General features: G+C 44.9%; 3 protein-coding genes across 4 annotated transcripts; 1 reads left to right on the top strand and 2 right to left on the bottom strand.

Moving 5' to 3' along the window:
* The first annotated feature begins 485 nt into the window (after nucleotides 1–485).
* nxpe3 (neurexophilin and PC-esterase domain family, member 3) lies at nucleotides 486–6,340 on the top strand. Of its 2 annotated transcripts, XM_061691370.1 has the most exons (7): nucleotides 535–571; nucleotides 684–796; nucleotides 2,305–2,456; nucleotides 2,608–3,338; nucleotides 4,277–4,347; nucleotides 4,433–4,639; nucleotides 4,942–6,340. In XM_061691370.1, exons 3-7 carry the CDS (start codon nucleotides 2,367–2,369, stop codon nucleotides 5,502–5,504), a joined length of 1,662 nt encoding a protein of 553 aa, XP_061547354.1. In that variant the 5' UTR covers nucleotides 535–571; nucleotides 684–796; nucleotides 2,305–2,366; the 3' UTR covers nucleotides 5,505–6,340. The 2 variants fall into 2 exon arrangements, with proteins under 2 accessions (XP_061547353.1, XP_061547354.1); XM_061691369.1 differs by having other exon boundaries at nucleotides 486–796.
* A 1,779-nt stretch (nucleotides 6,341–8,119) lies between these two features.
* Nucleotides 8,120–18,731, bottom strand: me3 (malic enzyme 3, NADP(+)-dependent, mitochondrial). Its single transcript, XM_061692528.1, has 13 exons — nucleotides 17,867–18,731; nucleotides 14,620–14,753; nucleotides 13,479–13,628; nucleotides 12,505–12,580; nucleotides 12,160–12,425; nucleotides 11,977–12,086; nucleotides 11,006–11,103; nucleotides 10,812–10,925; nucleotides 10,638–10,743; nucleotides 9,781–9,923; nucleotides 9,402–9,575; nucleotides 9,201–9,299; nucleotides 8,120–9,026 (listed from the first exon to the last, which is right to left on the bottom strand). Exons 1-13 carry the CDS (start codon nucleotides 18,014–18,016, stop codon nucleotides 8,865–8,867), a joined length of 1,782 nt encoding a protein of 593 aa, XP_061548512.1. The 5' UTR covers nucleotides 18,017–18,731; the 3' UTR covers nucleotides 8,120–8,864.
* Nucleotides 18,732–18,895: 164 nt separating this feature from the next.
* On the bottom strand, nucleotides 18,896–24,236 carry LOC133410795 (immunoglobulin-like domain-containing receptor 1). The gene is made up of 8 exons (XM_061692327.1): nucleotides 23,962–24,236; nucleotides 23,111–23,281; nucleotides 22,572–22,721; nucleotides 22,382–22,501; nucleotides 21,273–21,419; nucleotides 20,730–20,855; nucleotides 19,472–20,271; nucleotides 18,896–19,273 (listed from the first exon to the last, which is right to left on the bottom strand). Exons 1-8 carry the CDS (start codon nucleotides 24,011–24,013, stop codon nucleotides 19,235–19,237), a joined length of 1,605 nt encoding a protein of 534 aa, XP_061548311.1. The 5' UTR covers nucleotides 24,014–24,236; the 3' UTR covers nucleotides 18,896–19,234.
* Between the last annotated feature and the right edge of the window lie 803 nt (nucleotides 24,237–25,039).

Raw genomic sequence — 25,039 nt, 5'->3', positions numbered from 1 at the left:
CACAACTCCCAAGAGTAGGAAATATAGAGTTAACGACGCAGATTTTTTGTTTTTCTCGTTCAGATTGAGCAACATGAAACACTAAAAAATGAAAAATCGATTATAAAGACTAAGAAGAAGGAAAACAAGTACACATAGAATTTTATTATGCTATTGACATCGTCATTTTGGCACGGTTTCATATTCACAATGTAACGTTAGCAAGTAACGACCAAATCTTGATGTGTTTAAAATATTGAGCGACTGTTGTTATGTCGAGATGACAAATTCTCCTTTGGAACGAGAAGACTCTGTAAAGACGGCAATTTATATTAAGGAAATAACCTCGAGGCCCTTTGCTGAATCTTTTGTTTTGTTTTTATTTGATCAAATGCGTGCGGAAAATGGATGGATGCAAACTGTTCACGACGATATGTTCGCGTTCAATAAAGTTTATTCCATTGCGGAAGTAGGGAATGGAAACAGCCAATCACAGTGGACGACAAGCAAACGAGCACGTTAGATGTTATTTTGCTTATTTGCTTTTCAGCCGGGCCAGGGAGGAAGCGACAAACTGCCTACAGGCCAAATTGTAGGTCATCAGCTCGTGCTTTGCGATTAATACGTTACATTTTTAAAATTTGTCAATTACCAGGAGCCTCGTTTTTTTGTTCCCCCCCCCCCCCCATCCTATCCTGCCTCAGCTCATCGGCGTGTGTGTAGCAGAAAGACCTCATCTTGTGGAAGATACCATTTTTTTCCCTCCAGCAGTGCTTTTTCTTTTTTTTCTCCTTTTTCTTCTTTTTTAAAACAAGCGGTAAATATTTTCTTTTTCTCGTCGTCAGTATGATTAATGGGGGTTGGGGGGGTGGAACTATGCTGAGCTAAAACGATAAGGTTTATTATAATTATCTTATTACATCTTTTTTTTTTTTTTAGATGGTTAAACAGAGGTTTTATCATACAATTGAACTCATGTTGCAGTCAATCATGATTGTACTGTTATGCATCCACCCATCCGCTTTCCTCACGAGTATCCCAGCTGACTTCGGGCGAGAGGCGGACTCAGGCCAGCAAATTACAACAGAAAAAAAAGAAAAAAAAATTATTGTAGTGAATTAATTAATTAAAACAAACGGAAAAATGTTGTGTTCAATTAACCGTCGCATCAGCGTTGGCAAGACGACTTTGGAAATGTGCTGGGTCGCAATTGCAGGTTGCCATGTTGAAAATGTAAAAGAGTAGTAGGGTAATTATTTCAAACACTTCAAAGTAATTTTAAGTCATTACATTTAATAACATTTGGATTCCTTTTCTTCATTTTCAATGATGGCATCAACAGGACCGTTGGTTAAAGTGTTTAGCGAGTCAATGTTATTTTATGCGTTCAAAAGTGCGACAATGAGTCTTAACCTTTTCAAAACCTGCGACCAAATAATAGATTACGCCGCAAAGATGGCGTTTCGAGGTCACGCTTGGAAAAGTATGTCACGTTTGAGAGTTGAGCGTAATGGCACGTGATTAGAGAGAGCCAATCACAAGGCTTCACAAGGAGGTCGCGATATGAAAATATATCTGAGTTCTTGTGGCTTTTTTAATTTTGTAATGTTTATTTTATTTTTTTCAAATGAAACAAATTGCAATCATTGAAATTTCCAAAAGTGGCTATCATTTGATTACATATTTTCTCCCAGTAATGTAATGGATGTCAATTACATACATTTTGTAACGACATTACATCGCTTCCGGGAAGAAAAAAAAAAACGGCTGTCTGTTTTCTGGTAACATATTATTCCCTTTCGTTTTGAATTGAACCGGATGAGGATATATGAAGCTTTTTTGGATGTATGAATCATTTATTAGTGTGTTCCGTGATGAATTCTCGCATTTGCTCGTTTTCGAAGAATGGGGGTGGGGGGGGGGGGCGCGCTTTTTTGTATGTGTTTACCCAGATGTGCGAAGAAGTAAGCACTTTATTACGCAGCAACATACGAACACTCTTTATGTTGCAAAACATGCATGCATAGGTACTTTCAAAGCCCATCAAATAATTATCGTGGAAAGCAAATAAGTATATTTACTTCACATAATATAATCGTTTTGTGCTTGCTAAAATGTGCTTTTTCTTTATCTGTAGTTTCTCAGTCTGAGTGAGTGCCGTATCGATCCACCCATATTTTGCTATATATGGTCATTAGTCATCGGGTTACTTCCGGGTGCCTGGAGGATTATATGGATGGACATGTGGAGCCAATGTGATTTTGAGAGACACAATTAGATTTTGGGTTTGTTGACTCAAGACGCTCTCTCTCCCATGTGTGCAAGGTGGCGTGATGACATCATCGTTACTGCAATGACGGCGGATAATCGACAGGATTGAAGCGAACATGAAGTCTGGGAGTATTTTGAAACATGGCCTCATCATCCTGTCCCTGTTTGGCCTCATCTTCCTGCTGCACAACATCACCAATAGGGAGGTGAGAGAAGTTTGTTTACCTTTTATATCCCCTGCATACAGTATTACACCAATTGCGGCACGGCAGCCGGTTTGGAATTGCCGGGTTGCAGTTATGCACACTGTAGTGAAAATGTGACCACATTTGCAGTTCATCTATGTCATCTCTTCAGAACTGGAAGTACCACACGGTGTCAGCGATGTACAAGTTCCAGGACCGGATCTTCTGTTCACATCTGGGCCAGCCGCCGTCACCGGAAGAAGAGCTGGAGGAGCGGGACATTTTGGACTCCATCGCCTGGCCTCAGCCGCCCTGGAGCGCCGCGCCGCCCGCCCTCTGTCGGACGAGCGACCCGGCCCGCAGCCTCTTTACGATCGTGCCCTCCCAAAACGGACGGCGTCGCTACGTGGGCGACCAGCTGGAAGTTCTGGTCCACCTGCACGACTTCGAGGGCCGACCCAAGCGCTACGGCGGCGACTTCCTGTTGGCTCGGTTGCACTCCCCAGAATACAAGGCGGGCGTGGCCGGGCAAGTGCTGGACCACAAGAACGGACTTTATTCCGCTCGCTTCCCGCTGCTGTGGGAGGGCTCGGCTCAGGTCGAGGTCACCATGGTGCACTCGAGCGAGGCCGTCGCCGTGCTGCGGCGGCTGAGGGAGAAGCGGCCCGATCGGGTGTACTTCGTCAGCCTCTTCCGCCTCGGCCTTCATTCGGAGACGACAGTGTGCAACGTGTGCCTGCCGCGAGACCAGGGGCCGCTGTGCAACTACACGGACCCTTACTCCGGTGAGCCGTGGTACTGCTACAAGCCCAAAATGCTCGGCTGCGACGCCAGGATCAACCACGCCAAGGGAGGCTACCTCAAAAACGTCATCACCAATAAGGAAGCTTTGCTCTTTCAGAGGTTTGTACACGCACGGATTTACTGACACGAGCTATTCCAGAACAAGCCGTAGAGCCCCAAATCACGTTTGGGGTATTGGAGCGTTCACCTTTACAACTGTCTTTAAATAGAACTTGGTTTTATCACTGTACGACCTTCCGTTGAAACGCTATTTGAAACAGAACAATATGCGGACATGTAAAATACCATACAAACATTCACTCGCTAGTAATTTTGATATCAGTACAGCCTTCTGAAAAGGTTATTTCACACGGAACGATCATTGGACCCCCAAACTCCCGAAAATCCAAATTCGTGCTTTCGATCAGGTGTGTCAAACTCATTTTTGTCACGGGTCGCATCGCAGCTATGGTTCCGCTCGGAGGGCCGTTATGGCTGCAAACCCATATGATTGCCTCGTATTATTACGTATACACAAATGAATGGATAATTGTTTTGGAAATCAGAAGCCAGTAAAAAGTGTTTGTACAGTACTACAGTATGAATCCATTTTATTTTAAAAGGGGGGTTGGTAACAAGGAATGCTTGCAATGATCTCAATATTTTAAAAAGTGAAACCGATTAGCAATTGTTGGTATTTTAGCCAGAAACACAATGTCGTTGCACCCTCTCCTCGGGCCACAGAAAATGACGTGGCGGGCCGGATCTGGCCCCCGGGCCACCAGTTTGACACCCGTGCTTAAGACAATTGACCTTCCGTTCAAAAATGTGTTCAATCGAAACCACACGTGGACCCGCAAGTCCCGGCTGGGGTACTTCCTGGTGTCATAGAAAGACGGGAGTGAGTTTTTCGGGATGCGGCTGTTACCGTCGAAACAATAAAGTCGTCCGGGCAGAACTCTTTTGATCCCTGGACAAGTATCGCTGTAGTATCTCATCATTGCTTGTTCCTGTTGCAACTTTTGTAATTGTTTTTTTTTTTTCTTTTAATAAATCAGTGACGTGAACGTCAAAGTTCCCATCCACGCTTCCACAACGGACACCATCAACGTGTTGCCTTTCAGGAAAGGTACCGCGGACATTCCGAGTGCTGACATCCACTTTTTAGGGAACGGCGGATTCATTCACGTCGTCGTGTCTTGTCATCAACGTAGAAAGCGGCAGTCCAAAAACGGATCCCGTGAAGATGGCGACGTCCGGGTACTACTACCAGGACTCGTGGAGGCCATTGGGTGGCGTTCCCATGCGGCAGTTTGACGGAGCGTCCGCCATCGCTCAGTGTTTAACCAACAAGGTGGTCTACATGTACGGCGACTCCACCGTGCGCCAGTGGTTCGAGTATCTCCTCAATGCGCTTCCAGGTGAGCGCTTTTGTCTCGTAGCGTTGTGGCGGCTCTGGACAGAAATGGACAGCTTCTTCCCGCTCGCCGTGAACTTCTTCATCAGTTACCTTACAATTCCATTGCAACACGCAGCCAATTTTTTGTTTTGTCTTGAGTCACTTTCCTGTCGGGCCAATGAGACGTTTCTCGCGCACTCGCTGTAGTAGTCTCGCCAGGCCGCACTATTTGTTGCACTTTTTTCTTGCGAACGATACTGAATCCCCAGTTGCTCGTGACAACTTGTTTCCTCTTACGTAGCTTGATTGTATTGTACCCTGCAGACATGAAGGAATTCAACCTGCAGACTCCAAAAAAGGTGGGGCCCTTAATGGCGGTGGACAGCACCCACAACATTCTGCTGAAGTACCGCTGCCACGGGCCACCCATCCGCTTCTCCACCGTCACGGCCAGCGAGTTGCGCTACATCGCCAACGAGCTGGACGGCCTGGCCGGCGGTCCCAACACGGTGGTGGCGCTCAGCATCTGGTCTCACTTCAGCACCTTCCCCGCGGAGGTGTACGTACGCCGCCTGCGGCACATCCGCAAGGCGGTGGCGCGACTCCTGGACCGGGCGCCGGGGACGGCGGTGGCGGTCCGCACGGCCAACCCTCAGGCCCTGGAAGGGGACGTCAGCCTGTACAACAGCGACTGGTTTTCGCTGCAGCTGGACGCGGTGCTGCGCGCCGTGTTCAAGGGTCTCGACGTTATGCTGGTGGACGCCTGGCAGATGTGCGTGGCGCACCGCCAGCCTCACCACCTGCACCCTCCTACGGCCATTGTCAAGAACATGGTAGACATGATGTTGTCCTACGTTTGTCGTGATGGGGCTGGGAACAATGTGTGAATTGAATGGGTCGTATTATTTCTTATTTATTTATTTATTCATTCTTTAAAAATACTACAAATCTTCGTGATTTTGAACTGCATAAAGAAGAGAAGAATGCATTGGACATTTTTGCCTTTTTAAAAGTATGACTTGATCCTCTCAATAAGTATGACTTTGTGCTGCACATTCAAATGAGAACAATTGTTCCAGTATTGTGAAAATAGACTGTATTGGGAAAAGTTAGCCTATTTAAAAATACAACTTTAGTCCCTCAGTTGCAGTGTTGTCATTTTAGCGTGGGATTGTTACATGTGCCCATGGACAGCAAAATAATAGTGACAATCAAAAAAAGCGACTGCTTGCTCACATGTGGGCAAACAGAATTACAGGGTGCCATGTTTTCTTTGGCCTTTTTTTTTGCAGTTGTTGTTGTGACGAACGCGTCTGCCTCATCCCAGTACCGCAAATTGTGCAATTGATTTGGTTTGTTGTGCTGCAAAATTTGAATTTAACGAGCCGGTCGAGTTTGTGTTTTTGGTGTCACGACAGTGTGGAGCCCGTTCCTGATCACATGCTGCCTTGTTCTCTACAAAGTGCACAAAGCCATGTCTTTTCCCCGCTTTTGTTAACGCTTCAGCGTTTGACATTTGTTTGTGTGTATTGAAGTCACAGGACATTTTTTTTTGTTGCAAATGCACTGAACCCCTGATTATTGCGGGGAATATGTTCCAGACAAACCCGCAATGCCCTGATTTCAGTGCTGGCTGTGTCCTACACGGGACAACAAATACATTTGAACACCATTGAAACGTATTTAATGATATATTTTTGAAAAAAAAAAAAAAAAAAAACAATCTCCCATACTGGTCTAACCTAAGGTGAGAATATGAAAAAATATACTATATTATGAAATATCATATTTTCCTCAATATTTTGTTCACGAAGGGAGCTTTAGAAACTGTGCCAGCTATGTCCCACATGGAACGACAATTGCCGATTTGGGCTGGATTGGAAAATATTTTTAAAAAATACATTCTATTAAAAACACAGGAATTTCTGGCAAGCACCTGCTGTGTCCTACATGGGACAGCAATCCCTCGTGGGAGATTTTTTCCAAAGAGAAACAAGAGTCCATCAACGGCGGAGAAAATATGTTCTTCCAATTTGAAAAGAAGAATAAAGTCCCCATCAGCCCGGAATTCACAATCCCAAAATCAACGCCGACTGACGCCATCAAATGCTGTGACGATAAAGAACTCTTTAATGAAGGCAACGGCGCCAGCAATAAGAATGATGACGACAGCGAGTAGGATGAGAAGCCTCGTCCCGAGGCCGAGCCGAGCTTCTTGCGAACGGGATTCGATGAGGAATCGAGGGGGATTTTTTTTGCGCCTGTGGTTCTGAGCCGCTGGTCCCCCGGGAGATCGCCGGCTTTTGGGCTAATTAAATTGATTGAACAAGCCTTAGTGTCATAGCAGCTGCTTACAAAGCCAGAACTTGTGCAACGCAGCCGGGCGGAACGGCGCCGGCGTCCTGCTCCCGCTGGCGGCGCCCGCCGTCTCCCTGGCGCTCTTTGTCTGAGCGAGCCGGTCGCCGCCCGGTCGCTCGGACGACGACTCGATCCTCGCCGTTTCCTCCTCTGCTTCCGTTCTGACCTTTTCATTCTCGTGCTCATGCTGACCTTTGACCTGTCTGCTGCAGCATTTTTGTGGATGAAAAGTGTCTCAATAAAGTCCAAAGAATAAAAGTCTTGATTCCGTCTATCTATGGCAGCGACATAGAGTGACAGGCGGAACAAGCGAATGCTTCTCCACTCGGGGGCAGAAGGTCCCAATTGGAACTATGAACCCGAGTAAACACCTGACGCAAAGCATCGTACACACGTGTCCACTGGCGACGAAAAAAATAACATATATATATATATATATATATATATATATATATATATGTACTGTGATACACGGTGTAGCCACCAGAGGGAGACAGAAATACGTTTGCCTTGACTGACTTGAGCAGAGTTCAACCAGTTTGACTCCGAAGAACAGATGAAATATTAAATACATTTTTTTAAAGGAACTAAATAATTGAAGTCAATGTAAATAAAAACAGTGTATCAAAAAAGAGAAACCCAACAGGAGTCATTTTTTAAATTCATACTTTTTTTTTTAAAAAAAAGGTTATATTTTTTTAGGGGAAAATGTTGCATTATTGGAAGAGGAAAGTTGCATTCATAGAAAAAAAGAAAGTCGAACTAATATTCTTCAGAGAGCAGTCTGTTTTAAAGGTTACGTATATTTTTAGATTTCTAATTATAAATACATAAATTAACAGTACATTATCATATTTTAGATCATTCTTAATCTTATACTGAATGTTATGTATTATTAATTCATTACATTATTTATTCATTGCTATCTTAACAAGAGGTAATTTTTTTTAATGAAAAAAATCTTTTGAAAAAATGTGTATTAGATTTGTTTGGAATATGGATGTTTTTAGAATATTAATTAGCTTGCTCAGACAGTACAATTCACCTCACAAGTTTCATTACTCCAAAGGTTAATGTCACGTACTTTTTGAAGGCAAGGCAAAACGTGGACGACCCAAGTGCAGGGAAGCAGGGACGCAAGGCAGAGAGCTAAAAAATGATCTTTAATTTAAAATCAAAGGCCAACAAGGATCACGGAAAAAGCAAACTCAACAAAGTCCCGAAACTGTTTTCACACAATTATGTAGCACACCTTCAGATAAATTACTGAGACGAACAAGTGTTCTGTGTGCACTGATAAAAACATACAGAATGGCGCCCCTGTAATAATTTGACTTCGACTGAATTTGGCAAAATAATGAATGGCCACAAATTGTGGCCACAGTTGACTCGCAGATTCCTCTTAAAAACTTGTTTTTTTTAATCAAAAACACACAAGATGGTCGTAAAAAAAACCCAAAAAAAAACAGCGGTGACTTTGGAAAAGTTCATTAGAAAGTTTAATGCTCCCTTTTGAAAAAGCACAAACCGACATGACGTCGTCGCACGTTAACACGTCACATCGACACACTCAGTCTGCATAGTCGACACGTTTGGCAGGGGGCGTCGCTAGCCTAGCGTGTGACCACTGCTCGGCGCTAAAAAGATTACACTGGGTCGGTCGGTGGGGGGCAGAGGGTTCGCCTGGAAGAGGCAAAGACGCGTTGTATTGAAGTAGTCGCGCGGAGGAGTGTGACGTTAAAGCTTATGATATGTTGCCATGGAGACAGTCAGGAGTTGGAGTGCTGCGCAAACCCTCATACAGGAGCCAAACAAACCCTGACCTAAACTAAACAGAGGGAATAATCAACAAATCAATGGTGTGCAGTATGTAAGTGGGCGCTGGAAGGTCACACGTCCTGCACGTTCATGGCCTCCTGCGGCCAAGCGTACGTATCCAGTGTGAACGAGTCGTAGTCCGGGCTGTAGATGTGAGAGAGGACAAACGCCTCTTTGTCCTTCGGCTCCGGGTACAGCGACGCCATGTTGTGCTTGTACGCGTAGTTGACGATCTGGACACAATACCGACACGTTATTAGGCCGTTCCTCAAATGAACGGGACGTTTCGTATATAAAGTATTTGTATGAAGAAATATGATGCACGATCATAGACATTCCCCAAAATGACAATATTAAAATCTATGACGGTAGAATACGTATTGAAATAAACATATTTCATATCGAACCTTGACAGCGATCTTGAAGGACACCTCTCTGATGGAGCGGAGAGGAGGGTAGAGTCGCCCCTCGGCCAAATGCTCCTCGGTCACCATGTCAGCGATGGCCTGACAAAAAACAAAAACAAAAAAAAAACACGGTTGATGACGGTCAGCGTAGAAAGCACAACAAGTCGCAGAGAAACGAGGTAATAATAATAAAAAAAGGACCTCTGCAGTGGTGAGGAAGATGTCGTCGGATATGTGGCGAACTCCGCAGGCGATGACGCCCAGCGCCACCCCGGGGAACACGTAGGCGTTGTTTCCCTGGCCGGGGTAGAACGAACGTCCGTCGGCCAGCGTCACCTTGTTGAAAGGACTCCCGCTGGCGAAGATCCCGCGGCCCTGATTGAAAAGACAAACAGCAAAGCTGGAAAAGGTTTCAGTCGGACTTTCCCTCCACAGTCTACAGTCCGGTCGTTCGTCAGCGTTTCTTGTTTTGACCGGTACGTCCGAGGTGGCGAGGTTTCGTTCAGTTTCCTGCTGTGCTACTTGGAGGTGGAAAACTGGATGGGAACCGCGGCGATGGTCAAGTCTGTGCGAGTCGTACCTCGGTGAGAGTGTAACATTGCTCTGCCGTGCACTCGGCCTTGCTGGTGGGGTTGCTCAGGGCGAAGATGATGGGCCGCTCGTTGTAGGACGCCACGTCCTGGATTATCTTCTCGGTGAACGCGCCTCCGATGGCGGCGACTCCTTCACAGCCACGAAAAACAACGACGCAGATCAACATTCGCTGCCGTAATTATTGACGTTAGGATTTGAAGACGCGTACAGCCTGCCATTTGGAGTTGATTCCTTCTTCGACCGTTCCATGAAGGAACGCAGCAGATTAGACATGCAAATTATGACGTGCGTCCTCGAAAATGTTAATGAGCCTTTTCACCAAATTAAACAAGCAACGCGGATACAGAGGATCACATTCTTTCTTCAAATGGGGACCTCTGCTCAACTCCACGCCGCTCCGCAATTAATTTCACCGCACCCCAAATTGACCCCCCCCCAAAGAAAAATAACAAAACTAGCTGGTTGTAATTACCTTTACTTTGACTGACACCACCATGTGTCGTGGTAGTGCGGAGCGCATGCGTGGCACCTGTAAAGCTGACCTTTACGGTGGAGTTCAAAGAGAAAGCAAAATATTACCGGTTTGACCCCTCAGTGAAAGATTGAAGGCTGTACTAAAACTGCAATAATATTTATTCTGTATGTTTACCAGATTTGTTATCATCAAATGATCGTTGCTGTCCAATGATTTCCAATGAATTTGACATATTTTTGTATTTTTATCCCAAAAAAAAACAAAACAAAACACCTTCTGCCAGGTTTTCCCATCAAATGGATGAAATAAACAAGGTAGGTTGCGTCACAGGCGGTTCGGTCACATATCATCTCCCGCTTCCCACTCACCGATGATGGCGCTGGGCTTGATGGCGTGTACAGCCTCCTCCAAGGTCTTCAGGTGCGGGTGCTCGTGGGCAAACTCCTCCTTCTCGTGGTTCAGATGACTTCGCCCCTGAACGAGAAGCGTTTGTTTTGCGCTTTGGCGCCAAGCCTGTCAAGACGCGCGCGCGCATGCGTTACCTTCACGATGAGACCTTTGGAGTCCACCATCCAGATCCTTTTGGCGGCTTCCTCTCGAGACAAGCCCTCCTTGGCCATGGCCATCATTAGCAGGTGAGCGATGCCCAGAGCGGCCTGACGAGAACAGAAGACAATGTTTTTATTTACTTGACAAAAAAAAAAAAAAAAAAAAAAAAAAAAAGAAGAATGCTCACCTCGCCGGCGCCCTGGAAAACAAAGGTGTGGTCCGTCAGTTTGTCCTTGGTGATCTTTAAAGCCGCCAACAGCCCGGCCACCGCAACTGAGGCCGTGCCTATGAGAGAAGATAGATGCTGTTGCAGGACGCATTTTGTACTAAATCCGCCTTTACTGTCGCGATTATGGACACCGTCAAACAGCACGCAACTGTGCCACACACTGGAGGCTGACATTTTTTCGGGATTCCTACGCGGGAAATATGACAACGGAGTCACCGGGAGTGAAAACCATGACTGGGTTTTCGCTCACGTCCGCTCCCAATGACTTCAAAGATTTTCATAAAAACGGAGCAGGATTGACTGGGAGTAATCAAGCGATCTCCCATTCCATGACGTTCTTTGACTTTCCAAGTCACGGTGTTAACAACAAACAAAAAAAAAAAAAAAAAAAAAAAAAAAGAAGACACACAGGACACGGGTGTCACACTCAAGGCCTGCTGGCCCTCAACATCATTATATACTTCTGTTTTTCTGTTCAAAAGTTGACCTCCATTTCGCTTCTTTGTTTGGATGACTGGAATGTACTGGCTCTTTATGTATAGCGCCTTGTTACAGCTGCAGTTGTTTTTCCAAAGTGCTCTGGAAATAGAGCAGAGTTGAGAGTCTCAAAATTTGCGCCATGCACGCCCAAGTACACATGGACCTGGGCTGTATTTAGAATTGATTTATTTTGATTTGATTTGAGATCCCGTGTTTTGAGTTGCAAGCGTGGTCACGAAACAAATTAAAGGCAACAGGGATTTTTTTTCCATGTTATTTTAATTCATTATAATCCCCGGAGGCTGCATTCCGATAAATCTGCGAGTAAATTGAGATGAGATTATTACTTCCTTATTACTTCAGTATACTGTATATACTTTTCGCAACATTTTTGTTTGCCGTGTGTCTTGGCTCAATAAAAGTCGGGAAACCCTACGCAGGTAGGCTACCTTGGATGTCGTCGTTGAAGGTACAGTAGCGATTCCTGTATTTGTTGAGGATGCGGAAGGCATTGCTGTTGGCGAAGTCCTCAAACTGAATCAGGCAGTTCATCCCGTACCTGCAGGGCGACAGGGAGACGCGTCACCGAGGTGAGCGACGATGGCGTGGCCGCCGTCTTCCTACTCACTCACTTGTCCGTCACGGCCTGCATAAACTCGTCGATGAGCGCGTCGTACTCCTTCCCTCGGATTCGGTTGTGCTTCAGGCCGATGTACAGGGGATCGTTGAGCAGGTTCTGGTTGTCGGTTCCCACGTCCAGCAACACGGGGAGGCACCGCTGCGGGCGAACTCCGCCGCAGGCCGTGTACAACGCCAGTTTCCCCACGGGAATGCCCATGCCGTAGCCGCCCAGATCCCCGAGCCCGAGGATACGCTCGCCGTCTGTCACCACGATGGCCTGGATGCAAATAAGGCCAACAAAAACTTGACTGGCACGGATGGAGGGAAGAGGAAAGGATGGCGGACGAAGGAAGGACCTTTATGTCCTCTTCCGGCCAGGAGTTGAGCAGGGTTGCAATGTGGCCTCTATCATGGATGGTGATGAAGAGTCCTCTGTAAATGACAATAAAAACACACGAACACCATTGCAGAGATCATTAAGTAGCTTCCAGTGACGATCGATACCGCCGATTTCCTTTCGATAACGGGTACAATTCAAACCGGTATCGGCAATACTCATCCGATGCCGATACTTTGTTCAAATATACCTAATGTGTTTGTAAATCTAAAAAAAAAAATATTTAGTGTAGTCACTCATTTATCATGCTACAATTATTTTACTATTTCTGTATATTTTAAAGCATTATGCACAATACCAATACAAAATATGGATATGAGTTGCAGGTATTATTTTGGTCCACTTGAGGTCGCCATCCTCACATTTGACAGTAATTTAGTGTCTGTGAACTTGAACGTGTGTGGCTTCAAAAGAAAAATTAAACCCTTTTTGGGGGGTGCGGCGGGGTAGGGGCAAAAAAAAACATTGTATGTGCCACCATTGGTCCAAATTAATATTGCATTTGTGAAATAAGAATTAAACAGAAAAAGTCATCAATCTCGGGGGGGCACAAGGTTCCAATCTGCTGCAGACCTGTAGTGACGATGGAGCACCAGTAGAGGGTTCCCCCCTTCTGCCCCAGTGTTCAAAGGAACTGTGTCAGCAGTGTCTCACGATTTAATCTCTGGATTTTTCAACCTGGTTTGTTAAAAATGGATCGGTAGGAACTGCAACAGTGTCAGGCTGTCAGCAGCACACTTAAGTGTGCAGATTCATTTTCGCCTATTAATTAAACTGCCTTTGAAAAGTCGGAGAAAAGTTTGGAGAAAAATGTCACTTGCTTTTCCATTCCCATGCAACTTTTTCCCCCCCAAAAATGGATGATGTCACAATCCTTGATAATGTCATGCAATCCTTAAAAACAAAAAAAAAAGGTGTGTGAATTCATTTTACCGCGGCCTCCTGAAGGCCAGGCCGTACTGCTGGCAGGCCAAGCCCACGGTGGGCGTGTAGACGATGGGCATGAACTCCTCGATGTCCGACGTGAGCACTCGGTAGAAGAGCTTCTCGTTCCTGTCCTGTAGCGTCATCAGCAGGATGTACCTGACACAGACAGGGACCCGCTCAGAAAGGAGAAGCTCTACCAATCTGTTGTCAGTCTTGTCATTAAAATTAAAATTAAATTTAAAAAGAGTACAAACACTTCATTACTGTGCTTAATTTAAAATTCAAAAACTCTCCGTCCAACCTGAAGATGATGATTATGGTAGGATAAATTCATTTACACGAATCCGGTGACGTCAAAACATCCGACGTCATTTGAGTTATAATGAGCTTCTTTAGGCATGTACTGCAGCTAACGTGAAGGCCAGGCTGACGTGTGCTAGCTAGCTAACTTTGCTCATTAGCCAACACGGATATTTAACTACCCCACCAAAGTAAAATAAATCATCCATCCATCCATCCATCCATCCATTTTCTGAGCCGCTTCTCCTCGCTAGGGTCGCCGAGGGCGTGCTGGAGCCTATCCCAGCTGTCATCGGGCAGGAGGCGGGGTACGCCCTCAACTGGTTGCCAGCCAATCGCAGGGCCCGTAGAAACAAATAACCATTCGCACTCACATTCACACCTACGGGCAATTTCAGAGTCTCCAATTCATGCATGTTTTTGGGATGTGGGAGGAAACCGGAGTGCCCGGAGAAAACCCACGCAGGCACGGGGAGAACATGCAAACTCCACACAGGCGGGGCCGGGGATTGAACCCGGGTCCTCAGAACTGTGAGGCTGACGCTCTAACCAGTCGGTCACCGTGCCGCCTAAAATAAATCAATACAAATTAAATCAAAATACATAAACATCACAATTCTCACTGCTAACCTTTCCCTAAATAACTACGTTAGCTTTAATTTAATATCAGAATATTACTTTGATACTTAAATACTGCAAATGTCAGATACTTGTACATAGGTACTTTTACTCAAGTATCTATTTCCGATACTTCATAGATAGCTGATTATTTCTACCCAGAAGTGGTTCACAGCCAGAGCACACAACACGAGCAGAGGAATCGGAAAAGGAAAAGTTACGTTCTCACTTGTCCAGAGGATTGACGCGCGTTTCATAGCTCTTCATGACACGAAGCACTTGGACATCCTGGGACAAGAAACAGGGGGGCAGCAGGCCGTGGATGCCCAGCTGCAAGCGCTCCTCCAGGGTGAACGCCATACCCTACGGGGTAAGTGAGGTGCAGGGGTTATACGAGTCCACTTGAGGTCGCTATCCACACCCTCTACACGAGTACACGCGTTGAAAACTTGGATGTCCTCTGCCTGAGTGACATGAACGTCAACCCATGTTGACAGGCGATTTCATGCCTTAACCATTAGGCACTGTGCTTCACACTGACGCTTCCAGCTGTGTCGGCAGCGCAAAGCATTATGGGATTTAGGCTGCCAGAACGCCTTTATGCTTCCCAGAACCTTTGCCGTGTTCTTTTTTTTTTTTTTTTTTTTTTTAAAAGAGGGGGGAAGTTCTCGTTTAATTGTAGAAAATCAAGCTGAACGTTGCTCTTTTCTTGGATTTGTTCCCGTCCAGGTTATGACTGTGTGCATTAGTTACTTATTTCTACACTGAGTGTCGCGTGAGTCGGTTCTAACGTTAGTCCGTGTGGAAAAATGATCATTGTGAAGCTTCGAGGCAGATATTTTGCATTATTAGACTAACATTTGTATGTTCAAACGGTAGATGTTAGACTTGACATTGGATTAAAATTGTACATTAGACATTCCAGTGTTGCTCGACAACAGTCTTGAGTTTTGATGATTTTGCCTGTCAACTATCAACGCATGAAGATTTTCAGTTGTGTCCAAAATATTTTCAAGTATTAAAAATTGTTGTATTTACAGTTTTGTCACTTTGTCCAAGAGTACTTTCGAGCTCTTGGAAATGAAGGTACTCCGCTTCAAATGTCTACCATTACCATAGTTTTGTGAAACCAACATTTAGGCTACAAATCCATACAACAAGATCATAAAAACTCTCACTGGCCAAATACTTGTGGACCCATCTCCTGACTCACGCCTTTCACAGAGAGAAATTGTATAAATGCTGACGTGAGGAGGAACTGTGAGCTTCCTCGTGTCAAGGAAAAGCAATAAAAGTAGGCGAAGTTAGTCAGTGACTTGCTGAGCACATCCAAATACGAAGTGAGAGAAATTTCCTGTTTTATTTAAAGTTGGAAAAAAACAGCGCCCGAAAACCTGCTGATGACTCATTGTGGATGTTTGGTTTGGATCAGTTTGGTCAAAGTCAGTCCATCTCTGCAGAGAGAGAGAGAGAGTTTGAGTGTTCTCTGGTTAAATAGGCACTGAATTTATAAACTAAAACATTTATTTATCATAATTGTTAAGACGCGGGGGGTTTCAGATCAAAAGATGAATGAGACAAAAGTTTTGGGCTGTATGTACTTGGTGACATATTTGTTTATAAATGACCCACCGCCATACATGCCACCTGGTCCGCAGGGCTTTGTGTGCTGTGTGAATGTCATGTGACTGCAGTTACTCCTTCCTGTGACCTTAGTCTTCAAGTTCATAAAACAATCCCCAATAAAGCTTTGTTAAATGTTTACCAGTCGTACTGGACTGGCTAATTTCACCTGTAATGCAGTGTGTCTCAAACTTTGTACACAAAGGACCACCTCAAAAAATATTTAGTTCTCAAAAGTACCACAGTCATGACCAACATTAAAATTAAGTATCAAGACAGCGATTTTATTTAAAAAAAATAATAATTATTATTGTAAGTCACTGTCACATTAATACAGTTGGAACATGACCATTGCGCTTCAATATATGAAAATATAAAAGTACTTATATCATGAAAGTCAGACGGCTTGGAAAATTACCGCCCTCCCAACCAAAAAACAAAACAAACAAAAAAACCATGTAATTTGTCTCCTAGGAAAAAACAACAATTTCCTCAAATAGTAGTCTGTCCTTGAGTAGGCGCGCATCTCAAATAAACACCTATTTTACCCTCTCAGTGAAACAAAAGATAATGTCACTTTTTCTTTATTTTACCTTTACTGTGACTTATACCAGCTACGTGTCGCGGTAGACGTCTTTACTGCAAAAGAAAACACCACCTGCTCGGCAAACGTGGCATCTGTAAAGCTGACATCGGTAATAGAGTTGAAACAGCTGCTGTGTAAAAACGTCGCTCAACATTCCAACGCGAACTGCTCCGTTGCCGCTTCGCACGGAGGTCAGAGATGCTATATTTATCCGCCTGTATCTTTTTACACGGAACCCGGCGAAGCAAGGTAACGCCTCAACAATGCGCAGTCAGATGACGGCAGCGCCTGGCGTGACGTACGAACTACTGCTCGGACACCCGACAATTGCTTTCACCACAACAACGCGGGAGAAGTCTCAGGTGTCAAACTTCGCACCCCCTGTCTCCAGGCATGGCGGAACATTGCCAAGTCAACTTTGTTACCACATTTCACAGAGAGTGTTATGATATACATATATATATTTTATATATCCATCCGTCCAGTTTCTGAGCCGCTTAACCTCACAAGGGTCGCGGGCGCGTTGGAGCCTATCCCAGCTATCATCGGGCAGGAGGCGGGGTACACCCCTAAACTGGTTGCCAGCCAATCGCAGGGCACATACAAACAAACATTCACACTCACACCTACGGGCAATTTAGAGTTGTCAATCAACCAGCCATGCATGTTTTTGGGATGTGGGAGAAAACCCACACAAGCACAGGGAGAACATGCAAACTCCCCACAGGCGGGGCAGGGGATTGAACCCGGGTCCTCAGAACTGGGAGGCAGACGCTCTTACCAGTCGGACTTTTAATATATATATATATATATATATATATATATATATATATATTCCAAAAGAAAATCTGTGAATAGTTGAATTTGCATATGTCTAACTTTGGATCTTTTTCTTCCCCCAGAAATGAGTAGAGTTACAATATGTTGGTTTTATAACCTTTATCATAACCTTTATAATTAATGGCTTACTCAACAAACTTTGCCCCCCCCCCCCCCCCCAAAAAAAAAAAGTATTCTGCTTCTCTTCCATAAATGTGGGGATGAAATTGCATTAAAATGTCTAAAAGTGTGAAATTTAACTTGCCTAACCGGGAGCTCAGATTTTGATAAGACGCCTGTTACTCTCTGCATTTGAGTACATCACAGTTGTACTCGGTGGCGGCTAACAAAGTTTCTCCCTGAACGCCGCACTTCGTCTTTTGCATTGCATTGTCCTCCGCGTGTGGCCACAACGTGTTTTCCATCCAAATATTGACGGTCGTCTCACCTTATTGAGGTGGGGGTTCCTGGTGATGTCGTAGCCGCGCTTCTTGGTGCTCACGCTGCCTTTGCGGCAGACCCTGGCCGCCTGGGAGGGGAGCCCGCCGGCCGCGCGTCTCCACAGACGCAACGCCGCTCTCCCCGTGAGGGAATTCATGCTTGCCTGCGCTCGAACGCAACACAGAAACGCCGAAAGTCACTCTGGAGCTGCCCACGGCGGTTTGGGGCCAGAAGCCGACTGCTAGCAATCCGGCTAGGCTAGCCGCCCTCCTCCCAGTCACCTAACGATGTGACGCCGCAGTGTCTGTGACTCGTTTCTTCACGAGCGGCTCTCGTCGATCCCAATGTAGGGAGTCTTCCCGGCTTGAGTGGATTTTCGAGGTGGATCTCGTGGAGGCAGCTGATCCCGTATCATTTGACATTGACTCCAGAGATGTTCTCCGTAGAGGAGATAGCGCGTCGTAGTGGACAGAGCGATGAACTGAATTTGGACAACCTCCCACCTCTTCACTGATAATTACACCCGCAACCTCTTAAAAGTAAATGTTTGTCTAAAGACGGACAAAACGGCCTTAGTTACAACCTTTCGAGATGTAAGAGACACGACAAATTGAATGTGTAGCGGCAACTTGAACCCGTTTACGGCAGCTAGCTACAGCCGACCGACAAATCGTTGCACTTGACTTGTTTACATGATTAATCATCGTTAGTTAGCTGAGGTGACGCCCTGTGATCAAAACACTCAACACAAATTGCTCTCGAATTTTAGCTAATCGTTAATAAATTGGCGAACTGTTCCAATTTACAGGGATTATGACTCAAGGCACGGGCAATGCTAAACATCTTTGGTTATACTTCCTGATCAGCGCGGGGAACTCCGAGAGAACCAATCAGATCGCAGTACGCCGGTCCCATAGATCTCATAAGTCCCGCCTAGAACAATGGCAAATGATTTTTTTTTTTTTTTTTTAACAATTACAGTTTCTATATACATTTGAACGTACAGTGATCACAAATCCAGCTCACAGTGTGAGCAATTCTGTAGCTGAGAGGTTTTATTCAAAACAACAACATTTCACAACGTAACAAAAACATTACAGCAAAACTATACAGTACAGTGGTTTCCCCCGAGGTCCAGTTTTTCTGTCCCATTTACTTTAGCACACTTGTGACGGTTGTCAGTCTATTTATGTTGCTAAAAAAAACAACATACAATGTAATATTTAGATGAAGAAAAAAACATAAAAGAACACACGAATGATTAACTTTGTCTTAAAAAAATATTGACTTACACTATGACAATCACAACAACTAAAAACAAGTCCATCCGTGATTGACAAGCAGGAAAAGATAGCCTTCTTTTGCAGTTTGCGTTTTAGATGACTATGCTGTTGTTGCTACGGGAGCTTCTATCCTACGGAGAGAAGTGAAATAGGTGTGGTTAAATAAAAAGAAAAGAAAAGGGTCAAATGGAAACATGCAAAGAAAGTTAATAAAAAGCAACCAGTGGCACCATTATTCCTCACCATAAGTTAGGTTAAAGAGAGGCCCACACCCAACGCATGACGGAAAGAGTAAACAGAAGAGAAAATGTGTGTTAGTGTTTTCTTACGGAAAGACGGATGCGGTTATTGGCGTGTCCGCGTTGGCTCTCCAAAGAGGAGTAGCTCGGGGGCTTCTCGGGCCAATCCCTCCCTCTCGCCGCCACCGACCTGCCGCCGTCCTCTTCGTCCGAGCTCCAGGAGGCTTTGCGGCGTGGAGGCGAGTAGCTCCTCTCCCTCCGCGTGGTCCTGCTCCGCAGCTCCACCATCAGGTCGTCGCGGCTGCGGGTCCGAGGCCCGGAACCGCCGCCGCCACTGTGCTCCCTTCGGCTGCGGGGGTTCCCTCTTCCTCGCCTCCCCTCCCGGTCGGCGTCGTCGCTGTACTCGTGCGGGATCCTCCGTCTCGGAGGAGAATGATCTCTGTATCTGCTTTGTTGTACATTCCTTCCAGAGGGGTTGGTACTACCGCTGGACTGGCTGGAGAACCGCAGCAGCCCCCTGTCCAGCGGTCTACCTCGGGGTCCCCTGTGGGAGGAGAAGCTGGGCATGTACTGGACGATGGGCGGCAGCGTGATCACCCTTCTCTCCGTGCCCCTTACGCCCATCTCATCGAGGGCAGACAGCATGCTGGGGGGCCCGGGTGTGTAGGCCACAACGGCAGGGGGCGGCTGGGGTTGAGCCACTCGCGGGGGCACGTTCTGAGCGGGGTGCGTGGGCACGTCCAGCCCCCTCACCTGGTTCTCTAGGTAATCCAACACTTGTGTGTTGTTTTGGAGGCCGTGCGGGGGGGCGGCCTGCTGCGGAAGCATCACGGGGGACAGCTGCACGGGCGCCATGGGAAAGTTTCGTTTGCCAGGGTCTGAGAACGAGCCTGAAAGAAATGTAAGCTGAATTTAAGTCGTCAATCAATAGCAAATTCCAAACTTTAACCGGACACAATCAATTTCAAGCAGATTCTGTTTTTAGTTTTTTTAGCAAGCAGGCACTACAAACTATTAGACGTAGAATAGTGTTTTTGATTCGCTGTCAGTTTTGATTTAATCTTTGCTTTTAAGTATCCTTGTTGGATTTTGAAGTGTTTGTAATTAATTCTATTACTGCTATTATCATTGTTATGAGTCAAGAGTTGCTTTACGTTTGCGAGACCACATAGTGCTTGGTAGAATACCTTTAGTGCCCCCTCAGCACAATACAAATGAATATAATCATCATCATTGTTGCAATAGTCTCCATGCCATTGGCCGGTAGACACATTTCGGTTATTTGTTTTGTCTTACTGACATTAAAAAGACAACAGTCGTGATGAATAAAAGATGTTTGCGGACTCACCTGAATACAACATGGGGACGCCGTGGACGGAGTTGTTGGAGCTGATGGGAGCGTAAATGGGCTGGCCGTGCATCCAAGGCGCCATGGCCCTCTTGGCCTCGCGCAGCATCCTGTGTTGCATCACAGCTACGAACGGAAGCGAGACTCGGTGTCATCATTTGAACGGCAAGGCACTCGCGCCTAAGATTAAGTCGTCCATTTTGTATAATGATCAACCCTGTCCGAGGTCCGAGGCCGACACAGGTGTACGAAAGTGGCGTTTCATTCCCTCCGCCAAGGAAAATAGATTTGGATTCAACTTTGTTTTCTTGTTATCAGTTAGCACATTAAGCAGCAAGTGAGTGAGCTCGGCAAGAACATTTAGAGGTGAGGATCCTGAATTGTCAACTGTTTCTCAGTAAATAACGTGAATCTCAATGACAAAAGTTTGGCATTTGTAGTGCCTTCAATATGTTGTGGTAATAAAAAAAAAAAATAATAATAATTTCGAAATCATAAAAAAATCTAAAATAAAGTGCAAATGAAGTGAGTATTCCTGTGTACCTTTCTCCGGGCAGCAACATGTCTGAGGACAGCACGGGCAGCGCACGTAGCAGCAGCACTTGTGGGGGCAGCACTGGCAGCAACAGACGCACAAGAGCATGATGAGCAGCAGGGCGCCCAGGATGATTAGCAGCACTGTCAGCCAGTCTGGAACACGTCACAAAATACTCACTTTTAAAAGAAACGTAACCATGGTCTAGAACAAGGATGAGCCACAGTGGCTCTTCATCCTTTCGCTGCGGCGCTCTGTGCCTGTGGGTAATAAATCGCGAGTAGTTCATTTCCATTCGTTGTCATTGGAGCGCGTTCGATTTTCAAATGTAATTCTAAATTAGATTGTGTTGCTCCTCTGACGTTCAAATAAACCATTTTTATTGTCTGTCGCTCGCAAAATAGGCGTCACAACCCGCAGATGTGCGACACCTGGCGCCGCGATTTATTGAACTATTCGACCCCCGGTAGGGAAACAACATGTGCCGAGGTTGCATGCTGAGGTTAGGAGAAAGGTAAAATAATTACTTTCAAAATAATTACTTTCATTGGCTATTTTTTTTTTTTTTTTTTTTTCCCCCCAGACTTTGTTAAGTGAAATAGTCCTCTTTATTCCAGTTGACAGCTGACCGTATGCTCCACATGCGATAAAATGACGACGGACCCCAGAAGCAGACGGCGTTGTTGCTCTGCCGCAGGCGTTTGGCTTTAATTTCATAAATATGAGGACTCAGACAGACATTGAAAATTGCATTTGAAAGTAAGCTTCAACCAAGCGTATTTTTCTGTTCAAATGTTTTTGTTAGGTGCAGAAATGAAATGTGTTCTCTAGGTGAGTTCATTATATAGTTGTTAAAGGTTAAAAACAATGTTTTCCTCACTTTAGATGTCAAAAGGGTTGTGTGTGTTTTGTTTTCCTGGTGTTTTTTTTTTTTTCTCTTCCCTGTAGGAGATGGTCCAAATGGCTCTTTCAGTATTTAAGGTCGCTGACCCCTGATCTCGAACGTTTTGTCACAAAGTGTATCACAATATAGTAAGAATAACCGGTTATTAGCAAATAGTCAGGACGGATTGGCACTGGCAAGAAATAAACTCAAACTCAAAGTGAGGAGGCTTACGATACACGATGAGTTTAACTTCTCGATCCGAGTCACCCGATGTGTCGCCGGCGGCGTCGATGGTGCAGAAATACACGCCATTATCCCACCACATCACCTCAGTGATGGCCAAGTCAGCCTCTGCGATGCACGACATTATATTATTTCAAGGCCGCACGCAACCATTATTTAGTTTCATGTACAAACTTACTGTTTTGAATGGTAATTTTGCGGTTCCGGTAATCGACGCCCAGCATGGGCTCATTGAGGCCTCGCTTTTGGACCACGGTGCGGACTGTGCGCTGGCGGTCCGGGCAGTCGTTGGACGGGTCCTGACCCAGCTGCAGGGCGGCCTGGTAGCCTTCGCAGACAAACGGTGGTTATACGTGTGCGTATGGAAGCAGATGAAGACAATCGCACTGGAGATCTTGCGACGTAATACATTTCAGGTCAGCAATTTAACAGGATAAACAAACCCGTTTCTTTCGAGTGTCATACGCATACAGTTGACTCACCTTGGGCAAACCTAGAGGTTTTTTTTTTTTTTTTTACACTTGTATGGCAGCAAAAATGTTAAAAAGTCAAATTAAAAAAAAAAAAAAAAAAAAGATTTGATGTTAATTATGTGAAAAACTCTTTTCCTAGTACAAACATATTGGGAAAGTTGACCAGGGGATTGCATTCAATCGGAGTTGTTTCATCGGATTCAGGCTTCGTGCCCGTGGACAATGACACAATAGCAGGACTCACTTGTGGAGTAGTACTCCAGGATGGGGTCTTTACAGAAGGATTTGAATCTCCAGGTCACCAGCACATCCTGTGGATTCGCAGAAGTGGAGAAGTCGCAGCGAAGGATCACAGACGCAAACAACATGGTGCTTCTTTCCGACTCCGGAACGATCACCTGGACGCACAGCATCTCTAAATGGACACAGAAGATTTTAAAAAAATCATAATAAAAGAAAAACACTCAAGTCCTTGGGTCTGCATGTTCACTTTGAGACTGTACTCCTCGATGCTGAATCGCTACAAATGTCAATGAACAAGGTTATTACACCTTTTCATTAGCAGCAATAACAGTTGTCAAGTCATCGAGGCATCAAGGGCAGAGGAGATGTTAAACAGCGTGGAGAAAAAGTATAACTCATGATTTTTGACAGACTGATTACATTTATTTTTATTTTTTTTACAGTAATCCTGTGATTTCTGATCAAATGCACCACATCCAGTGTTTTAAAGCAGATTGCATACTGTAAAAATAAATAAATAAATACATAAAAGTTCAGTCCCTTCATGTAAACAAGCATTAAGAACCAGTTCCTATTTGCAAAATATACACATATATAGATGTATGCAATATACGGGCAATTTAACAAGAGAAACTAAATAACATTAGCCACATTAAAGTGTTTTAATCGATATGGAGGTGACGTGACGCAATCGAACTCGCCCTAGTTGCAGCTGTTTATAATTAACTTTTCAGCCTAGACTGTTTGCTTTCGCCCTGCATTCACGGCAGTCAAAAGAAAAGAAAAAACCATAATGGCAAAACAAGTGAAGAAGAAGAAAACAAAAATCGCTCAAAGACATTAAAGCCTCACCTGTTGGAAGGTAAACCAGCAGCAGCGTCATCGCGGGTATTAAATTTCCCATCACCTCTTTATTCTTTCTTTCGTCGACGTCTATTCCGTTGACGTTCCCAAATCCACCAAAGATCCCGCTACGTGGGCTATAAGGGACGTGTAAGCGCTTTCCCACATAGCAGAGCGAGTTATTATTATTTTTTTTTTTTAAACTCAGTAAAACATCTTCGAGTATCGTGCACGGTGTGACAGAAGCGGCGACAACAAACACGTCAAATTCCCACAGGTGCACAAACTGCACATGAGGCGGGCGGATGGTCACCCCCTCCCCCACCCTAGGTGACGTCACTGGCCCCGCCCCACTCGAGAAAAGTGCAACACGGAACTAAAATTACTTGGAATAGAATTTATAAATCAGTATTTAGTAATATCCTGGGTGGGCCAAAAGCAGGTATACATTTTCAAAATGATTATAATTTTTTTTTAGTAAATAATAATTTGGGGAAACAAAGTCAAAGTCAGTGTTGGGCAGATGCTGAAGGAATTCGTGCAGAAAGGAAGTTTTGAGCCAAGACAGAAAACAAGGAAGCAAAAAGCAGGTCTGAGGAATGATATATAAGGCTAGAATGTCTTCTATATGAAAAAGTCTAAAGGTCTGTCAAGCTAATAGTTCAGGAAGCATTATTAGGGCGAGTTCAAAGTTCACATTTGATGCTTAATTTTGAAAAGCTGGAAGCCATTTTTATGTGTCACTGTTTGCTTTTCTTATCGAGGACAATGACCCCAGCAGGGTTTTTTCACTCAAAAATGCTGCAGGATGAAAAGCTTTACGTGACAATATACAAAAAAAAAATAGTGTGTATGCCTCAAATATATAAAAGATATAGGCGAGCACGGTGATCTAGTGATTGGCACATCGGAATAGAATTTTTCCATGTGCGATTGTGGGAGTAAATAGTTATTTGCCCTGCGATTGGATGACGACTCGCCCAAGTGGTGTACGCCACCTGTCACATAAAGTCTGCTGGCATTTGGCCCCAACACTCTCATGACCTAAAAAAGGTCAAGCACTATAGAATATGCGATATATGTATTA

This window comes from Phycodurus eques, chromosome 12 (genome assembly GCF_024500275.1).
Source record: "Phycodurus eques isolate BA_2022a chromosome 12, UOR_Pequ_1.1, whole genome shotgun sequence".
In the NCBI taxonomy this organism is placed as follows: domain Eukaryota; kingdom Metazoa; phylum Chordata; class Actinopteri; order Syngnathiformes; family Syngnathidae; genus Phycodurus; species Phycodurus eques.
This window is presented reverse-complemented; position numbering and strand designations above follow the sequence as displayed.

Bases quoted from the DNA above. Each gene is read 5' to 3' on its own strand.
- nxpe3 (XM_061691369.1), top strand. From the start codon at position 2,367: ATGAAGTCTGGGAGTATTTTGAAACATGGCCTCATCATCCTGTCCCTG. The intron at 2,457-2,607 runs GTGAGAGAAGTT...TCATCTCTTCAG, and splicing joins ACAACATCACCAATAGGGAG to AACTGGAAGTACCACACGGT. The intron at 4,640-4,941 runs GTGAGCGCTTTT...TGTACCCTGCAG, and splicing joins TCTCCTCAATGCGCTTCCAG to ACATGAAGGAATTCAACCTG.
- LOC133410795 (XM_061692327.1), bottom strand. From the start codon at position 24,013: ATGGGAAATTTAATACCCGCGATGACGCTGCTGCTGGTTTACCTTCCA. The intron at 23,282-23,961 runs GTGAGGCTTTAA...GTGTCCATTTAG, and splicing joins GCTGGTTTACCTTCCAACAG to AGATGCTGTGCGTCCAGGTG. The intron at 22,722-23,110 runs GTGAGTCCTGCT...TTGTCTGCGAAG, and splicing joins CCTGGAGTACTACTCCACAA to GCTACCAGGCCGCCCTGCAG.
- me3 (XM_061692528.1), bottom strand. From the start codon at position 18,016: ATGAATTCCCTCACGGGGAGAGCGGCGTTGCGTCTGTGGAGACGCGCG. The intron at 12,087-12,159 runs GTGAGTGAGTAG...GTCGCCCTGCAG, and splicing joins ATGCAGGCCGTGACGGACAA to GTACGGGATGAACTGCCTGA. The intron at 9,576-9,780 runs GTACGACTCGCA...CTTTTCAATCAG, and splicing joins AATGTTACACTCTCACCGAG to GGCCGCGGGATCTTCGCCAG.